The 21,092-nt window shown below is 30.4% G+C and overlaps 1 protein-coding gene and 1 long non-coding RNA gene across 3 annotated transcripts; both read right to left on the bottom strand.

Annotated features, from left to right (window-relative positions):
• Nucleotides 1–930: 930 nt before the first annotated feature.
• LOC140919119 (uncharacterized) lies at nucleotides 931–1,941 on the bottom strand. The gene is made up of 2 exons (XR_012161706.1): nucleotides 1,763–1,941; nucleotides 931–1,522 (listed from the first exon to the last, which is right to left on the bottom strand). It is a non-coding gene; the product is annotated as an uncharacterized lncRNA (long non-coding RNA).
• Nucleotides 1,942–4,639: 2,698 nt separating this feature from the next.
• LOC101507491 (RNA pseudouridine synthase 3, mitochondrial) lies at nucleotides 4,640–14,506 on the bottom strand. 2 transcript variants are annotated; one of them, XM_073364127.1, is made up of 10 exons: nucleotides 14,083–14,506; nucleotides 12,774–13,100; nucleotides 12,123–12,194; nucleotides 11,421–11,579; nucleotides 11,226–11,273; nucleotides 11,058–11,138; nucleotides 9,378–9,494; nucleotides 9,186–9,287; nucleotides 8,899–9,057; nucleotides 4,640–5,179 (listed from the first exon to the last, which is right to left on the bottom strand). In XM_073364127.1, exons 2-10 carry the CDS (start codon nucleotides 13,098–13,100, stop codon nucleotides 4,805–4,807), a joined length of 1,440 nt encoding a protein of 479 aa, XP_073220228.1. In that variant the 5' UTR covers nucleotides 14,083–14,506; the 3' UTR covers nucleotides 4,640–4,804. The 2 variants fall into 2 exon arrangements, with proteins under 2 accessions (XP_073220228.1, XP_004515176.1); XM_004515119.4 differs by having other exon boundaries at nucleotides 12,774–13,111; nucleotides 14,083–14,505.
• Nucleotides 14,507–21,092: the final 6,586 nt, after the last annotated feature.

Here is a 21,092-nt window from a genome sequence, read left to right as displayed (position 1 = left end):
AGAGTAATTGTTTGTTCTCTTCCAAATATTATAGCATCCTTGAAATATTCATATGAATTTGGCGGTGCTCTAAGCAAGGTTAGAGCTTTGTCTTCATCATCTATCTCGACTTCTAAATTCTCCAAATCATCAAGGATCTTGTTAAAATCAGCAAGTTGAACCGTGACAGGTTTCTCTTCATCCATTTTAAAAAAGAACAATTGTTGTTTCAGGAAGAGCCTATTTGAAACTGATTTAGTCATGTAGAGACATTCAAGTTTAAGCTATAAGGCTGCTGCTGTTGGTTCCCTTGCAACCTCCCTCAAAGTTTTATCTCCAAGACACAAGATGATTGTGCTCTTTGCTTTTTCAATCAATTCTTCCTTTTCTCGTGCAGTCATTGTTGCAGGAAGAGCCGATTCACCCTTCAATGTGTTCACCAAGCCTTGTTGTACCAGAATAGCATGCATCTTTATCTTCCATAGACCAAAGTCATTTGCTCCATTGAACTTTTCAATATCAACATTTGTGGTTCCAACCATTGTTGCTCCCTTTCCCCACAGACGGCGCCAATTGTTAAAACAATATTGGGATCTGCAACAAAGATTAAACCAACAAAATAGGAGACAAACAATTGCATAAGAAAAACGAAAACGGAGAATGTTCAGAAAAACAGAAAACCAGAAAACGGAGACTGATTAACGTTCTCCGTTTTCTGCAGTTTTGTAAAACCTGTTTTCCTTTCTGCAGTTTTCTAAAATTAGTTTTCTCTATCAATGTAAACGAAAATTAAAGAAGGATAATGCAAGAAGAACACCAAGAATTTACGTGTTCGACCTCAATTGATGAGACATACGTCACAAGCAAGCAAGCAAGATTAATCCACTATGAATGATTGAATGTTACTAGATTAGAGCCTTCTCAAGATTGATCTCATAGTATCTATCACTGTTTATGAACCAGCAATATTAGTCTTTCTCTCAATCTTTCTTTTCTCCCTCTAATCTTCTCTCTATGATTTTCTATGAATCATCAATTGCATATGTCTCACTTAGTTTTTCAACTCTTGCTATACAACAACACCCACATTGCTATTAAGACTACAACCCTAACTTTGCTCACTTTTTCCACACAGCTGCAACTATATTACAGCTTTATTTATAGAATACAAAATCAAACTAACTAACCACTTATCATAACTAACTTGGCCAAAGGTAGTTATAACAACCACTAAAGTTTAACTAACTTTAGTTAGATGATTTGAGGCACACATTCACAATAGTAAAACTAAGTTTTTCAAGAACTTCCAGTGCCAGATATTCTGATGCTGGTTCATCCAGACCCCCTTCAGTCACACAATTACCTCAAAAAATTGAAAACTATATAAAACCACGTTTTTCATGTTCTAGCATACCAAATGCTTCTTTCCAAAACTTTGATTGCTCCACAAATATACCTCATCAAATCTACACTCCACCTCAAAACACTAATGAGGAACATCCAAACGTTTCTCCACCAACTTTGCCATCCTTTTCTGCTATAACTGAAAATGTTGTTAATAAATTAAACGCCATAGAAAAGACATTTGAAGTTGATAAAATTATTCTCCATAATGATTTTTATGCTTCCAAAAATACAGATAAAAGAACATGGTTCTTTAAAAACTTTCTAAAACAAAGAAAACAAATTCAGAATGAATTTTATACATTCATTTTACAAAATAAAACTCATTTTATTTTTTGAATGGTTTGAAATTTATGCAACACAAAACCAAATTTCTTACCCTTTCAAACAAAACCAAAGTTCTGTTAATCCCATAACCACAAGAAATAAAACTGCAGAATGGGATTTGGCAACTGGATAAAAATTCAGTCTGAACACCCACCTTTAAGACAAATCATGATACCTACTTGAACAAGACCTATATGTATGAAATTATAGTTCATGTTAGCATTTTTTGGAGAGATTAATCTTTAAAAAAAAGAAACTTAAATAAGTGAAATAATATAATAGTTTATAAATATAATCCAAAAATAGATAAGTACCTCATATATAAATAAAAACTCAAAAAGAAGCAAAAATAATAGAAATTAAGCATGTATAAAGTGTGTATATGCAAAAAAAAACAAAAAAACAAAAAAAGAAAGAAAGACAACATTAGATACATAAGAAGATGATAGACCTATTAGTTTGGAAGTGATTATGTTCGACCCTTGTTTATGAGAGTTTACCATTTCCTCGAAGAAGTGGACCATATGCACCATAGTGATTGTGTTGAACGATTGCTCATCTAACCCTTCCAATTTGCTCATAAAATTTTAAATACCTGAAGATAAATAACACTATCAAAAACTTGTTTTCGATAACAATCATATTTTGTAGGAGTTGGATAGCATTTCCCTTGTGTTAGACTTTGGCTTTAGAGAGTTTACTATAACCTTGTAGAAGAGCACCATGCACACCACTAGTGTATAAAACTTTGTTAAAACTGGAAACTTATTTTGTTGCAAAACAACGTAAAAGTAGACCATAATTTGCCTATTTCAACTATAATTTGCTCAGGTTGCATATTTCCTTTTCCTTTTGATTATGTTACTTCTGTTGACTAATTAATGTTATGATATGTATATATACAAGCGATTGATTCATGCCAATATTGTTTCAATCAGATGAAGACTATATGACAATTGATTCATCTTATAAATCGTATGTTAATACTCCAATTTAATTAGATTTAAACTGTTTTCAAATAATAATAAAAAATAAAAATTAAACCAATCATATCATATTGTAATGTAATAATACTAGAAAAAGGAGCCTACCGATATACTCTTCTATCAATTGAAATAGGAACAAGTCACACTAATTCATGCATTAATCTAACTAACATAAATTTAGTAAGATCAAATTTTTTACAAAAATCTTAGCACGCAAAAAGATTCATGCCTTAACTTTAAAATAGTAGATTGACATCTATTTCTTTCTCCATAAGTTAATAATATTTTCTCAAACTAAATAGGATGACATAAGATTCCAACTAATTCTCATATGATTAGGCATTGTTGCCACAAAGCGAAGAACATCAGGCTGCAAGCTAAGTGAAGGATCAAGTTGTTGTGAGCTCTTTTCTAAAACATTCAGAAACTTAGCAATGTTGGGGAGTGCAAGTTCTCTGCAATGGAGATGCAATAGAGGGACCTTAGACAAGACGCTTCCCTTCTGAACGTCTAGGCCTTCTGGTCTCCGCAACTTGTATGGTTTACCGGTTGTTGGCTCGATATCAACTCGTGGCATTTGTTTCCATCGGCTGTGCACGAACCAACCGTACTTATAGTCACCGACTATTGGAGTCCCAAGTGCTTCAGCACAATGGACACGCAACTAGAAAAACAGAGCAGAAATCACATGTAAGCAAGAAATAAGTTGCTTTAACTCAGCAAAATCACTATATATATATATATATATATATATATATTAAAGCAGGGAATGATAGCAGAAAAAAGCACGTTAGTCCAAAGTGTATATATATATATACATATATATATATATTTTGGAATCACGATGAGTTTGACGAAATCATGGTGGTACCGTGATTTTGTTGAAGGCTCTAAGTATAGTTTTTATCTGTTAATCCCATAACCACAAGAAATAAAACTGCAGAATGGGATTTGGCAACTGGATAAAAATTCAGTCTGAACACCCACCTTTAAGACAAATCATGATACCTACTTGAACAAGACCTATATGTATGAAATTATAGTTCATGTTAGCATTTTTTGGAGAGATTAATCTTTAAAAAAAAGAAACTTAAAGAAGTGAAATAATATAATAGTTTATAAATATAATCCAAAAATAGATAAGTACCTCATATATAAATAAAAACTCAAAAAGAAGCAAAAATAATAGAAATTAAGCATGTATAAAGTGTGTATATGCAAAAAAAAACAAAAAAACAAAAAAAGAAAGAAAGACAACATTAGATACATAAGAAGATGATAGACCTATTAGTTTGGAAGTGATTATGTTCGACCCTTGTTTATGAGAGTTTACCATTTCCTCGAAGAAGTGGACCATATGCACCATAGTGATTGTGTTGAACGATTGCTCATCTAACCCTTCCAATTTGCTCATAAAATTTTAAATACCTGAAGATAAATAACACTATCAAAAACTTGTTTTCGATAACAATCATATTTTGTAGGAGTTGGATAGCATTTCCCTTGTGTTAGACTTTGGCTTTAGAGAGTTTACTATAACCTTGTAGAAGAGCACCATGCACACCACTAGTGTATAAAACTTTGTTAAAACTGGAAACTTATTTTGTTGCAAAACAACGTAAAAGTAGACCATAATTTGCCTATTTCAACTATAATTTGCTCAGGTTGCATATTTCCTTTTCCTTTTGATTATGTTACTTCTGTTGACTAATTAATGTTATGATATGTATATATACAAGCGATTGATTCATGCCAATATTGTTTCAATCAGATGAAGACTATATGACAATTGATTCATCTTATAAATCGTATGTTAATACTCCAATTTAATTAGATTTAAACTGTTTTCAAATAATAATAAAAAATAAAAATTAAACCAATCATATCATATTGTAATGTAATAATACTAGAAAAAGGAGCCTACCGATATACTCTTCTATCAATTGAAATAGGAACAAGTCACACTAATTCATGCATTAATCTAACTAACATAAATTTAGTAAGATCAAATTTTTTACAAAAATCTTAGCACGCAAAAAGATTCATGCCTTAACTTTAAAATAGTAGATTGACATCTATTTCTTTCTCCATAAGTTAATAATATTTTCTCAAACTAAATAGGATGACATAAGATTCCAACTAATTCTCATATGATTAGGCATTGTTGCCACAAAGCGAAGAACATCAGGCTGCAAGCTAAGTGAAGGATCAAGTTGTTGTGAGCTCTTTTCTAAAACATTCAGAAACTTAGCAATGTTGGGGAGTGCAAGTTCTCTGCAATGGAGATGCAATAGAGGGACCTTAGACAAGACGCTTCCCTTCTGAACGTCTAGGCCTTCTGGTCTCCGCAACTTGTATGGTTTACCGGTTGTTGGCTCGATATCAACTCGTGGCATTTGTTTCCATCGGCTGTGCACGAACCAACCGTACTTATAGTCACCGACTATTGGAGTCCCAAGTGCTTCAGCACAATGGACACGCAACTAGAAAAACAGAGCAGAAATCACATGTAAGCAAGAAATAAGTTGCTTTAACTCAGTAAAATCACTATATATATATATATATATATATATATATTAAAGCAGGGAATGATAGCAGAAAAAAGCACGTTAGTCCAAAGTGTATATATATATATACATATATATATATATTTTGGAATCACGATGAGTTTGACGAAATCATGGTGGTACCGTGATTTTGTTGAAGGCTCTAAGTATAGTTTTTATCAAAATCATAGCCAAATTCATTGTCAATCCAAACAGCCACTTAAGAGTGGTGACTTTATTTTTGAGAGGGACATGACATGCAGGTAGGGGTGGGAATAGGCCAGGCCGTCCGCCAGGGGCCTATGGCCTGGCCTGTCCTGTTTAATAAAAAGGTCAGGCTCAGGCTTATAAAAAAACATATTAGGCCTGACAGGCCGGCCTATATATATATATATATATATATATAGTATTATATATTATTATTATTTACTTCATTCTCCCTTTTTTTCTTTCTAATTTCCATTGCCCTATTGCACATCAGGTATCTAAGCAACATATTATTCATAAAAAGCAATATTATTTATTTGTTACCTTTATATTTTATAAAAATCAATACTAGTTATTTGTTATCTTCATATATATTAGTAGTATATAAAACTTGAAAACCCTAATTGTTTATTATTAGTATTGAATATGAGTTTGTTTGAGAGGATTTGTTTAGAGGTAATAATTTGAGTTTGTTTGAGAGTATTTGTTTGACAGATAATAATAGGTGCGTTTCAATGAAAAAATTATCTTTTATACCAAAATTCATTTTTTAGGGTTTAAAAGGTGTTTGTTTCTGATTTTTTAAAAATCATTTTGTTTAAAAAAATCATTTTTATTTAATATATATATAAATCGGTACGGGTAGGTATGGATAATTGTTTATTTGTTACCTTTATATATATATATATATATATATGAATGAATATGATTTTGGTTGAGAGGATTTGTTTGAGAGTTAATAAGATGAGTTTGTTTGAGAGCATAACGAGTGCGTTTGTTTCAAGAAAAAATCCATTCTTTTAAATCAAAAATCATTTTTTAGGGTTTAAAGGGTGCTTGTTTCATATTTTTTAAAAATCAGTTAATAAGCTGAGTTTGTTTGAGAGCATAGTGAGTGCGTTTGTTTCAAGAAAAAATCTATTCTTTTAAATCAAAAATCATTTTGATTTTTTTGTTTTATGGGAAGATTGTTGCATTACAAACTTGTTAGTTATAATTTTATTAGATTTGATTATAATTTTATTAGTTTTCCTTGCATATAAAGGCCTAATTTAACCTATTTAAAATAAAAATATAAAATATAACATTTAAATATTTTAATGCGAATAAGGCTTTTAAATAGGCTTACAGGTCAGGCTATGATAGGCCGTAGGCCAGGCTCAGGCCGAAAAAAAGGCCTATGATAGGCCGTAGGCCAGGCTTAGGCCTAAAAAAATTCATCGTAGGCCAGGCTCAGGCCTTTCAAAGCTTGGTCTGGCCTGGCCTATTCCCACCCCTACATGCAGGTAACAGATAGCTGAGAATAATATAGGTAATACATAAGCCTGAATCATGGTAATACTTTAATCCCAATTACAAACACATTTGGAATTTTCCCCTTCATAAATTAGTGAGGGACATGCAAATTTCAATTAACTGGGGCATCTTAAGAACAATAAAATATATATGGTACAAGTAGATATGAAAATTTTACATAAAATTTAAGTAGAAGGCCCAACAGTCATGGCCTCAAGAACCAATAAGGTCCCAATTTGGATTAACTGATGGCTTATGAAAGCATCTTAATTGAGAAGTATTTGATTTTAACTTCCAAAAAAACTCTAATAAATTTACATATAGCTAAGGAGAAGTAAATGAGAGAATAGAATTTCTAAACATGTTGAGATGCAGAAGTTTTCAACTATGCAAGCTATAAATTAGAAGAGACTGTTACTATTTGGCCAACTATTTTTTTCAGCTTCTCTTCTCGTTTCAATTTCAAGATGCTGGATCAAAAAAATTTCCTTAGCTATATGTAAAACAAAAGAAATGTAGCTTTTAGAAAGCTAAAGCATCTACATCTCTTCTTTTTTCTAATTGCTTCAAAGCCCCAGACATGTGGCACTGATTTAAATTCACCGGGCTACATGGCACTCATAGGATGCAATGTTGGTGAAATGTTACAGCACCTAACACTCCATCCAACATTAGACTAGCATGTTTTTTGGGGGGATTTTGGGATAATAGGTGTTTCGAAATTGATAAGCGGAAGTTATATTGCTCCAGAGTTGCCTTTTGTTTATATGGAAGTATTATGGTATGACTGCAGGTGCAATGGCATCGGATACTCGTTGAACAACAAATGTTGGCACACAAAAGGTGGTCCGGTCCAGTGGCAGAGTTAAAACTGCCAGAAATGACAACTGGAGCAAGAAATATGAACCCATTCTCTTCAATGAAAGACAGATCAAGAAAAGGATAAAGGAGCCATCTTTTACATTTGAGTGAATAGGCAAGTTGGTCCTCGAAATTGTAAGCGTTGGTCAAATTAGTTCATGAATTTGCAAATAGATAAATACATCCTTGAATTTGTAAAGTGTTATTCAAAATAGTCTTTACGTATACTTTTATCGTTAGAGACTATGATGTGGTATGCAAATGGAATATGTGGCCCCAAAACATTGATTATACATCCATGTCATCACAACATGGACTAATTTGACTATAAAATTGAGATCTTTCATGAACTAAAAGTAACTAGTCCTTGCATAATTACATCTGATGACAAATTTGTCTAAGACGAGTAAATTTCATAGACAACATGTCCTCGATTAAATCACATTGATGTAGGATAAACATGAAAAAGCCACATGTGCAATTAATGTGCCACATCATAATCTCTAACAGCAAATGGTTACATAGGCACTATTTTGACTGATACTTTACAATTTCAGGGATGTATTTTCCAATTTGCAAAATTTAGAGACTAATTTACGTGACGCTTACGATTTGAAGGACTAATATGCCTATTCATTCTTTTAGATATTGTTAAGAATTATAGGTTTAAGGAGAATTTGGAAGAGCTTATTTAGGCCTAAGTGTTTGAAAAAATTTATAAAAATAGTTTATGATATGTCCCCAGAATGTTTACAACTTATTTCAACAAACTCCCCAAAATAGCTTATACAAATGATGACTTATACAAAACTTATGCTGAGCTTACCCCCATCCCTTCTTCAATTATAGAATCCATCCACTTACAGACAAGTTTTCATATGACAGACACTTATTAAGTTGTTTCCATAAACTACAATAGTGAGGAAGGAAAATAATGGATAAGTGTAAAAAACTAAAAGTATAATTGATCTTGGATTGAAATTAGATTAGGGTAAGTCTTGCCCCCAAGCATGACTAGGAAAGATACCAACCTCAATGACGATTTATAGTGGAATGAGGATTACATATTAACTCGCAACATGTTGCCTAGATTAGAACCGAAGTCCGGACTTCAACACAGAAGGTTGACTCAGTGAGTCACCCCTGTTTGTGATTCCACAACATATTCTAATGATATTCTAAGATAAGTTAAAGTCCGAACTAAATTCAAACAAATATGAAATTTATGTCTCATTCCTTTCTTTACTAGCACAGTTCAGTTGAATAGAGAATTTAAAGCAGCATCATGATACCTGATGCTTCCGGTAAGTAAGTGGACGCAGCTCAACCCATGAGCATCCATTTATCTTTGGACCAAGCACCCGATACTCAGTTACAGCCTCTTGGTGAGGTTCTATACTCGACTCGTGAGCTAGTATCACCCTCTCAGTCTTCCCATCATTCAGAAGCACCTGACAAAATATCGCATTTATAAACACAATAAATTAACACATTGGAAGATAGCTATCACAATATGCATGTTACAAGTTATCACTGGATGTAAACAAAGAAAAAACAAAAAATGAGAAAGAGCACAAACCTTAGAAAGAGGAGCATGAATTATGCCTTCCTTCTCCTTGGGAGTCCCAATCACCAATGCCCAATATCTTTGATATGTAGATTCACATGCATCATTCCAAGCCTAAAATAAGCCAGTGATTGTTAAAGTTCAAAAGTATCAAATTCTTGTTGACAGCGTTATAAAAGACTGAATACTGCAGTCACAAGCTACCTTACAAGAAGATTTTGTATTGTTTATGTTACTGAATAACCATTGAAGGTGAGATACACTGTCTTTTGTTCTCCCCAGTAAAAGGATGCCACTGCTCTCTCTGTCAAGACGGTGAACCTGAAAGAAAAAAAAACAAAATAAATTATTTGACAGGACCTATGATGCACAATTAATTCATCTCCTACTACTGACTTGTTTAATGGCTGTTAGAACTGGAATGTAAACCTTACTAATCATTTAGGATTTACAGCTGGCACAGCTCAGCAATTAACATAACTAACAACCTAGCAATTAAGTTTGGTTCCTTCTCTCATACACCTTCTTAATAGGAAGCCTTCCTTGACTAGCAATCCTATCAATGGCCCTATGGTATGTTGTCTTGTGTTTTCGATAAGCACCAAACATTTCTATAACAGTTTCAGAATAAAAAGAGAATGGAGAAGCAGAGTGAACAAAGGAAACAAAATGTAAACAATTCTCCTTTTTGTAATTAATAGTTAAAACAATAAAGAAAACAATGATATCTCAACCAAACAAGGTGCATGCCGAAGCTAACAAACAATACATCTCATAATCTAATTACTCCTCAAATATGTTGATTTTATAAATTTCAATAATTTTTGTCCTAGAGATCCATTTATGCAAAAGGGTAATTTACTATAAGAACAAAAAGTATTCCCTAGTAAGTAGGGTAACCTACATGTATCAAATGGTGCCATTATGTTTGGCTACGTTGATCTCTGGACAATTACTCCTTTCCATAATTTAATAGTATGACTGACGAGCCAAAGGCTATAAGCCATATGAAATTATCACAATTTTGTGTATCTCACTGGTTCTAATAAAAAATAGTGAAAGTTTTTCTTCTTCACTCATCTAGAATTTTCTCGTCATCTTATTAAAACAAAATTGAATGCCAAGTTATATCTTTCTCTCCTACACATGGCCAAAATTCAATAGGAGCATTACATAGCCTGATAGAGTCACAGAAAAATAGGAATCTATGAACAGTAAAATAATAGATGAAATGGGAATTTATTGATTTATGGAAGAAGGGAAAATTCTGATATAGTGTATAATAGCCCAGAGCATAGCTCCTCCAGAGAAAATAGTATTCTCCTAATTCAATGATAACAATAATTATTCATGAGCAATACTCCACTACCCTCCTCAATTTATTCCCCTATATGTAACTGAAATCCCTAGAATTCAGAGAGTTTCTCTGCCCTGTCATTAATAGACTGCTTATTCTCTTTTTTACCCTTGCGGATATACGTTCTCCACACTGCAGGTTTGGGTCTTTCACTAGTCTTAGGCCCAATAATTCTGTCATAGCCTAACTGTGTTACTTTCTTTGTCCTCTTTGTCGAATCTTACGCTATGCAAGGCGATAATTGCAACTAAGAAAAACTAAATGATCATTCAAATTTTAGGAAGGGTAAGCCATCAACTTCCTATAAAATAATTGGCTAAGTGATACACCAAAATGAAGCCAGTGAGAGGCCAAGACAAGGAGCTATGAAATTGATCAAACCCTTTAAAGTTACGACAGATGTTAATCTTTTATCATTTAGTTAAAATGGGAGCGCCGGCATAGGTATATGAACTGATATTCATTTGTTGCATGATGATTCATTATTTTACATAGCAACGTCAATGAAGTTTAAAAGAGTAGTCTACCAGTTTAGGTCCGTCGTCGTAATCATAGGATAGTGCTGCAGCTGCCAATGCATCCATGCTATTATGAACTGGAAGATTCCCCTAACAAGATTGTCAGCAAGAAATCAAAATCCCATAACAAACTCCAACACATTGAATTTCTATAAATGTGAAAAAAGACATTCAAACCTTAACCGGCAATTTCGGAGGTTTATTTAGCATAATAATCGCCGAGTCCTGAAAGAAATACATTTGAATGCAATGTGCAATGAATACAATATATTGAAATTCAATAGAACAATAAGAAATACAGATGCTTGTGAACAAAATACAGAGACAAAACTGTAAAATAAAAATAAATGTGGTGTTGAATAAAAACCGTGCCTTGTAAATCACAAGCCTCTGCAGATACTTAATTTCATCAGCATTTGGACATAGTGTTCCACTTGGTATAGGATCAAATCTTTTGGAAATCTTAGTTTCAGCCATGGATACTGAGACATGAACCCTGGCACCGGGCTTCATCACTTCATTGGGTCTAATCTGTAGTTAGGCTGCATAGTTGTAGAATTATTAATCCTAAAACAAATCATCATAAGCAATTGACATATATTTTTGGGTTAAATGATTTTAGTCCTTATAAAATTTCATTTCAGTTTTAGTCCCACTAAAAAAATAATTTAGTCCTGCAAAATCATCTTGCAAACAGTTTTAATCCCTACAAAGTTATCCTGCAAATAGTTTTAATCCTTGTTGTTACGTCAACTTATATTTTTGAATTATTTTTTACAGACATCTTTACAACATTATTGAAAAGTTGAAGGATAATTAAATATGTTTTTGTACAAAATTACTAAAATTGCTTACAGGATAATTTTTGTAAAGACTAAAAACTGTATTTCTTTTACAGAGGCTAAAAACGAAATGTTGAAATTTTATAGAGCTAAAAACATATTTAATTCAATATTTTATTTTTAAACACACACTTGCATGTGCACGCCCACAAAGAGAATATTATCCAAGGAAAAGTTTGTCATAGAAAATGGAGAATTAACAGGATAGATGTAATTTGTAAACATGAAATACCTTTCGCATAGGTTTCATCAGCTCTTTCTTTTGTTTGAAAGAGTCGTCAACAATTAGGTCCTCCATTTGCACCTAAAATAATGAAATTATCAACAATGTTTGTAAGTACAGTTTTCATTTACTAGTTACTACATTTATATTTGGCCTTAAAACATGATAGAAAAACTGTCAGACAAAGAAAATGAAGATCCTACAATCATTTGCAAACTTGCAAAGTATGTAGAACTTTTTATGCATCTCCCTCATAATGCAGTATTAAGGCTGTCAACCACCAGAGCAAACCCTAAATTACTTCCTTTTTATTTGTTTATATTGGAGATGTAAGCACATATGTAGGTTGTGGAATTAAAGTGTGAACAGGTAGCCTTGTAGAGAATTGAACCTACAATATTATTATCCGTCATCACAACCTAGTTCTTAAAGACTTCCCCAGGTGCAAATTTAACTACAAGCTCATTATCATTTACTTTTCATTCTTACCATGCAATGTGTTTCTACATTCCTCAAGGGTATGATGATTCAACCCCATCAATTCTTCTAGAAATAGTCAGAATAAAAATAGTACTATTAATGTAATAGAAAATGTCAACAAGTATCTTAGGCAGCAATGAATAAAAAAAATGCAGATACTGAGAAATAGTAGATACTTACAAGACCCTCCCTGAAATGTGACTCAATGACAGAACCAGACGTGCCCTTAAAATAATATTTAATCCAGTTGACAGCAGTGACATGGTCACGCTTTCCAGGTGCACTGGTTGAGTTTTTGCCAGGCAAAGGGTGACAAGGAAAAGGAGGCAATGATAGTAACTGTCTGGGTTTAGGACCTTCTTTGGGCACATCCAAGCGAGCAATGTTATTAGAAACTCTGATTACTTTTTCGACAGAAACGGGCTTTGGTGGACGAATTCTAGAGTAGTGTCTCACTATAGATGAGAGCCATGAGCAACCATTGTTATTGCTCATCTGTTTCAACATCTGTTTCCCACCTAACATAGAAAAATACTAGCCCATTAGCAAAAACAAATGGGTTTTAATTTTATTATTTTCAATTCAAGATAGAAAATTTCGAAAAAAATAATCACATCACAGTTGGAATAAGAAAAAGAGCAAAAGTTATTGAACCAGAAGAAAAACAACAAGGAATTCTCCCTATTGCAGTTCCAGCACTAAATTGGGTTTAAAACTAAATATCAAAACTAGAATGGATTAGATAATAAAAAACCAAACAAAAGTAAGTAGTATCGTTTATCCGAAAAAATAATAAATATAAAAGTATGTACGATGTTTGGTTGATAGTTACACCACTGCTGTAAATAGCATATTAGAAAATAATAGTTTGTTCAAATTTCGCTACGCTACAATACAATAGGATCGCTATAGCCATTATTTAGGCTAAATAGCATAGCGCAGAACAATAGTAATTTGTTCAAATTACACTATGCTACGGCATCGCTACTATAGCTAGTAGCCACTATTTAACAACACTAAGCTACACATAGCCCTAAATTCGTCGACAAGTTTAAAACTGGGAAGTATTATGCCTAAACCTGAATTCGTCAAATGAAAGGCGAATTTTGATTATATTCATTTATTCATTGGTTTCTAATTTCTAATAAGTGATAAAACTAAAACAAAGCACACTACAGAATTGCAATGAGCAATCAACATTAGGCAGAGGCAATGTAATTGAATCAAATGAGCTTGAAAAGTAGAGGCCAAAATAAACTATAAAAGAAAAATTAAATAATTAAATAATATTCTACACTCTTTGAATAACTTGAAATAATCACTGATAGACTCAAATCTAGTTAATATTATTCGACCACAATACAACTAAAAATCAATCCAACAACAATTCAAAGAATAAGTGTATATTGTAAGTTGATAAAAATGTTTCAATTAGAAGGTATTCAAAGTATCAAACAACAACAACATTCAAAAATGGGAAAAAGCTTACTGTTTCAGTTTGGTTTAGTGATTTCGCAGAGCCACGCAGAGAGCACGACGGAGACGGAGACCGAGAAAAAGCGAAGAGGGAGAAGACGACACTGCACGCGAACTACGAACAAGAGGTGTGGTGGCCTGGTGGGAGGGAGGTCGCGGCGCGCAAGAGTGGAGAGAGGTGTTACGGATTTTGATTTGCTGTAGTCGAGACGCTGCAGTCAAAAGAATATACACTGTTAGATTTATCCAATAATTTTTATGTTGCCACGTATGCTACATATTTTTAATTAATGGAGAAAATAGCATCTAAGAGTCATCCATCAGCTTCAGCTTATTTTTTGCTTTTATCGTGAATTTAAACAAAAGGCACGAAGAAACAATTGGGGAACAAGTAAAAGAAGAATGAATTAGTATGAAATTCTTCGCCTAGAGTTGTTTGCTTGTATAATGAAATAAGATTTTTTTTTTTCTATTATAATATGGGAAGTTGAGGATTATTGTTAATCATAGAGGTGGGAATAGATTTAATCGAGTTAGGTCTCATTTGTCAAAAATTTAAAACATAAGCTTGACATGTGATATGTCTTATTTTTTAAGTCTGACATTGATAAAAGTCAATTTTATTTTAATATTTTTGAATAAGTAATTAAATATATCTTTAAATAGATTAACGAGTTAATATATCAATAAAATTAAATTTTATTTTGATATTTAACATCGCATTTTGAATAATATGACTTTATATGCATTATACTTAAATTATATTTTACAATAGTACATTTAAATATGTCAGAAACTAAATGAGGTTAATATACGTAAATTACTAAAAGTTGAATATATAACAAAAATGTTTAAATTTAATATAATAACTATTGTAGTAAAAGAATATTATTTATATTTATTTAAATATGTCAGTTTAATAGGCTCAAAAGGCTTATTATGTAGCATATAGCCTGACTTTTTTAACTAAATAGATTTTTTTAGAAATTTTGCCTTTATTTGTTCAAGAAAAAAAGTTTGACCACATGGACCTAACGTATGCCTGCCTAACATATTTTCATCCTTAATTACGAGCAAACCATCTCAATCAAACGTGTTAGAAGGAATGTTTTATTCTTAAATTTTGATTTTCTTCATAAAAAGAGTACAGTTTTAAAAATTAAAAAAAGGTAAAATAAATTTTAGTTCTTCTAAAATTTAATTTTAGTTTTTATAAAAAAAAATTCCCATTTAATTGTTATTTTAAAGACTTTTTTATTAAAAAATTCTATTTTTAGCATATAAAAAAAATCTCTAAAATTAAAATAAATATTAGAAGTGAATAAATTTTTTTAAGGACTAAACTTAAAATGTCTAATTTTATAGGGGTTGAAAATATATTTAACCAACAAAAAAATTGTCCTTATATTATTTCAAAAAATAAAAATAAAAATTGGGGTTCATACCAGTTATGGGCCCATTTTAGGGACTAAACATAAAATGTTGTAAGTTTGTAGGGCTGCTTGCACAGCCCGCATTAGGTATCTGCATCTCAACCCAAAACCTTAGGCATCAAGGTATATGGGTCACCAATATATCCAACATTTTCTCCATTCATTAGACTTGATCCACACAAGGGTCTCTTACTCCCGCTCCCCAACCAAGCCTTCAAAAATCACAAGAGACTTTGACATCATATCTCAACCGAAAACCTTAAGACATTAAATATATGGGTCACCACTATTATACATCCAACATTTTCTCTATTCTTAATTGATGTGAGACTAACCATTCACACTTGAATACCAACAATCTCCCCATAATGTGAGTCCCCACGAAGATAAATCATGGCTCTGATACCACTTGTTGGGAAGTACGAGGTTACGGGAGCAATAATGGGTCAAACGTTCTAATATCACAAGAGACTTTGACACCAAATCTCAATCCAAAATCTTAAGGCATTGGATATATGGGTCACAACTCTTATATATCGAACATTTTATTCATTCCTAATTGATGTAAGACTAACCATCCACACTTGAATTTCAACTTTTTTTGTCCTTTCTAATATATAATGAATTGTTTTGTGATAATGTTTTATCCTTTCAATAATTTATTGCCAATTTTGTTTTAGTGATATAAATAATTATATAATTGATTGATTGATTAAATGTATATAATAGTAATAGATTTTTTTTGGTTAAGGGTCTCTTTGATTCAGTGGAACGGAAATGAAAATATGAGATTTATAGACATGTTTGATTCAAAAGAGAAAGAGGAGGGGATGAAAGATATTTCTAATGGTTGTGTTTGGTTTAAGGAGAGGAAAGGGGTTTAAAATAAGATAATATATATTGCCTATGTCCTTGAGTGAACCTTGGTCGTTGAAAGGAGTAGACTATGGTAAAACATTATTTCTATTTGTTATTAATTATCTTATTTTATAGAGTATTCATTTACAGATGTACATATTGAATATGCTTTCAAGACCATCGGTGTTTTCTCAATTATTTTTATGACGAGATTAATGTTTAGGAGGGATCACACAACTAATATATGTTTGCTTGAGAAAATTTTCCATATTTAAGACTTCAAGTATGGTTGGAAACATTGTTAGTTATTTTATTTATAATATATGTTATTAAATTTTAAGCTAAATTACATCTGTGGTCCCTTAACTTAATTTCAGGTAATGTTTTAGTCCTTTATCTTTTTTTTTTCCCGACTTGGTCCTTTATTTTAATTTTAAGTGACAATTTGATATTTTATGTTTTAAAATTTTAACAATGTTATCATTTTTTATACAAAAATTCAAAAAAAAAATTCAATCAAAACTCATAAAATTAATTATATTCTTCAATATAATACAAATTTCATCAAATTCGTAACGCAAATCTTTAAATAAACTCATATTTTTATACTTTATTTGATATTATTAGGAATAAATGACTAAATCGGGGAAAAAAAAGATAAAAGACTAAAACGTTATCTGAAATTAAGTTAAAAGACCACATATGTAATTTAGCCTAAATTTTATAACTTACTATAATCTGGGTAATATTTTCAAATAGTAAGAAATATTAAAAAATCGAGGAGTATATAGATTTGCTCATAAGTCCTCTATCAGTGTTCTCGTGTCCTGGATTGCAACCGTATTGAGTCTTAATTGTAATGCTTTACTAATGAAATTGATTTATAATTATTAGTTAACAATTTGATATGCTTTTTTTTCTTCAAAATTTAAAAGATGTCATATTGTGTATCACTACAATTTGTAATTGTTTTTTTTCTTAAATTACACGGTCTATCTTAAACTACAATTTATACTTTTTAAAATAAATAATTTATTAGTATATTATTTTAAAATTAGAGATTAAAGCCTACAAATTTTGCATCTACCTAATCTCGTCTAAATAATATTTCTTCTGGTCAGTATTATTAACAAAAGTAAGTATTTGTACGGTTATTAAAAATATTAGTTTAGTTCAATTAATTTTATTGATTTTATGTAAAACATAAGATAAATTTATAAATAAATAAAAAATTTAATGTCCCTCACTCAACTATTCGTATTAGTTATTTTTAGGCTAAATTACATTTGTGGTCCCTTAACTTAATTTCAGGTAACGTTTTAGTCCTTTATCTTTTTTTTTTCCCGACTTAGTCCTTTATTTTAATTTTAAATAACAGTTTGATATTTTATGTTTTAAAATTTCAACAATGTTATCCTTTTTTAAACAAAAATTCAAAAAAAAAAGTTCAATCAAAACTCATAAAATTAATTATATTCTTCAATATAATACAAATTTCATCAAATCCGTAACGCAAATCTTCAAATAAACTCATATTTTCATACTTTATTTGATATTATTAGGAATAAATGACTAAATCGGGAAGAAAAAAAAGATAAGGAACTAAAACGTTACCTGAAATTAAGTTAAGGGACCACAAATGTAATTTAGCCTTATTTTTAAAATAAATGAAGGATATATTAGACATAATAGTAATAAATGGTTGAAAGTAGTTAACTTTTTTTTTTTAGACTTAAATGTATTTTTACTCTCTTTATTTTATTTAAAATGAATTTTTAGTCTCCTCAAATCTAAGATCTATTTTTTGGTTCCTATTAACTAAATTTTGGAAATTTTTTAGTCCCTTTATTTTTGATGATTTGACACTTAAATGATATTTGAGAGTTGAATAAAATATTTTAAATGTCATTATTATTATTATTATTAATTTTATTTATATGTTAAAAATAATTTATATTTTATTTATATATTAAAATATTAAATTTTTAAATATTTTAGTATAATATTTAAAGTTTATTTTTTTATATATTAAATACTACAAATAAATTTAGTATTTATATATTAAAATATTTGAATTTTAAATTTTAAAATATTTTGATCAAATTTTCAATGTTTTATTTATTTTTAATAATTAATATGTAAATAAAATTAATTTTAAAATGAATCACAACAATAATAACATATAAATTATTTTATCTAAATCATAAATATCATCTAAATGTCACATCATTAACGAGAGCGTCACATAATAAAAATTAGTGAGAATAAAATAAATAAACCTAAATCACATTTAAGTTTTTTTTTTATTAGTGACCGAAATTGGAGACCATTTCTTACATAAAATAGCAAAAGTATTAACCTATTAACCTTTCACTTTCTTTTTTCCACCAATAAAATACAATAATAAAAACAAAAATAGTGTTATTTTGAATGTTAATATTCTCTTTTATGATTTTACCCATGAAAGTTCCATTGGTATTCCTAAAGTACAATTGTTCCGCTTATTCGATTAACAATTTGAATTGTTTTAATATGGTTGTTGTAGAACATTGTTTTAAAACGTGGCTCAATCGTCGAGCCGATTGGAGTGGGACCTAGTGAGGGCCTGACATGGTAGAGTCATGAGACCACCGGATATCTAATTGACCTCGTACAAGTCGGACATGTGATCGTGTGCATCCCATATAATCTCCTAAACATACACCTAATACAGCCCAAATGATAAATAACTATTTTCATGGTTATTATGAGAATTAGTTAAGTACAACGTCTTGATTTCATGTAAATGAAAAGTAAAATTTACAAAATTGTCATTATTAATATCACTCACTCAACTATTTGTATTAAATGTCTTTGAAATAAATGAAGGATATATAGGAATAACAGTATTAAAAAGTTGAAAATAGTTAATTTTTTACTTAAAATAATGATTAAGGTTTGAAACCATTTGTTCTTTTTTTCACCAATAAAATATAATAATGCAATTATAAAAACAAAAATACTTCGATGTAATTGTCAATGTTACTTAATATTCCATTTTATTTATGAGAGTTACATAGACCTTACCAAAGTACAATTGTTGCTTCGATTAAGTTAACAATTTGGAATGTTCTAATATGGTGTTGTAGATAACAATTTTTAAACTCGACACAACCAGTCAAATTGGTTATAGTGGGACCCGGTTAAGGACCGGTATGGTAGAGTAATGGAATCGTATATCCAATTGACCTACTATAAATCGGTGTAATCTAATCAAATTAAGGGTTGGATCTTTGATTTTGTGCAATCCATACAATCTAATTAAGTTAATTTTAAAAAGAAAATTAAATATTCCCTACCGTGTGCCTTTTGTGTGTGTGTGTGTAAATTTTTAGGTTGTCTATCTTAAATTATTATTTGTACTTTTTGAAAGGAAAAACTTATTGAAGTGACAATGTTGATCACAAGAAAAGCGATTTGAATTGTGATTCCCTTTTTTTAAAATTAATTTTTATTTTTAAAAAGTTTAACTTAAGATTGATCTTGTTTGATAAAAGTATAACGTTCTTGGTTAGATAATAATAATAATAATAATAATAATAATAATAATAATAATAATAATAATAATAATAATAATAATAATAATAATAATAATAATAATAATAATAATAATAATAAAACTTCACAAGATGATTAGTGTTGTGCAGATGATAAATAAAAGGAGACAATGGAATAAGAGTTTATACACCAATATATCTTAGTTCACCCAAAAATAGGTTACGTTCAGTCCTCACAGTTTGTTAGTTTTTTTCATTAACATAATAATGTTCTTGCTTCTCTCACAAATGATTAAGATCACCCATGATCAATTACATTAGTTTATCTTTCAACCTTGAAAGATATTACATATATTACCCTTTAGTTTAGAAGAGTAGTTACAATCTACCTTTTAAACACACAAAAGATTTCTTACAACTTCACTCACACTATTTCTAATTCTACAGTGTTTGAGTTTTAAAATGATTTGAGAAGGATTAATGGATCAACCTTTACTCAACACTTGTTTGAGTTTCAGTTTGATAGTATCTATAACAGTCCGTTTGTTTATTTTTTTTTATTTTTTATTTAAACAAATTCCAATTCATAAACAAAGAAAGAAATACTTTTCGACAAAATATTTAAGTCGTAACACAACGATAAAAGTCAACAATATTTACAAACAGCGGAAATAGTTTTTGAAACAAAAATCCAAAGTATTTAAGCAACAAAATACACCGGGGCTATGAGACCTATCAGACATAGTTCATACCCCTAGGGTATTCTCGGCAGACACCTGTACAAAACACTGCCCCAAGAATTTTAACTCCCTCACGTCACATAAAAAAAAAAAGTGGTACATGGACCCATCAAAACAAACGTCAAGCTGACAATATAAGGTATAGGTACAGTCTTTCAAAATGTAAGACCCTTAATTTTCTAAATTCTAATTTATGCGATTTTAGGGTATTTGGTGTTAAATTGCTTAGGCATTTAGCACAATTGAATTTTAATTTTGGGAATTAAATATCAAAATTATATTTTATTAGAGTTAATAATATGTTTAATATTTATATATATTTTAATATATATATTTTGAGACCCGATTTAAATTATTTGTTAGAGAATAATTTAATTAGGTTACGAAAAATTTAATACCGGACAGTTTTGTTAAAATACCTCGGGTTGCTGAAAATTGTATCTGTCAACTGAGTTG

Source organism: Cicer arietinum, chromosome 8, assembly GCF_000331145.2.
Source record: "Cicer arietinum cultivar CDC Frontier isolate Library 1 chromosome 8, Cicar.CDCFrontier_v2.0, whole genome shotgun sequence".
NCBI classification, from domain to species: domain Eukaryota; kingdom Viridiplantae; phylum Streptophyta; class Magnoliopsida; order Fabales; family Fabaceae; genus Cicer; species Cicer arietinum.
Note: the sequence above shows the minus strand (reverse complement) of the source record. Positions and strands in the feature narration are given on the sequence as shown.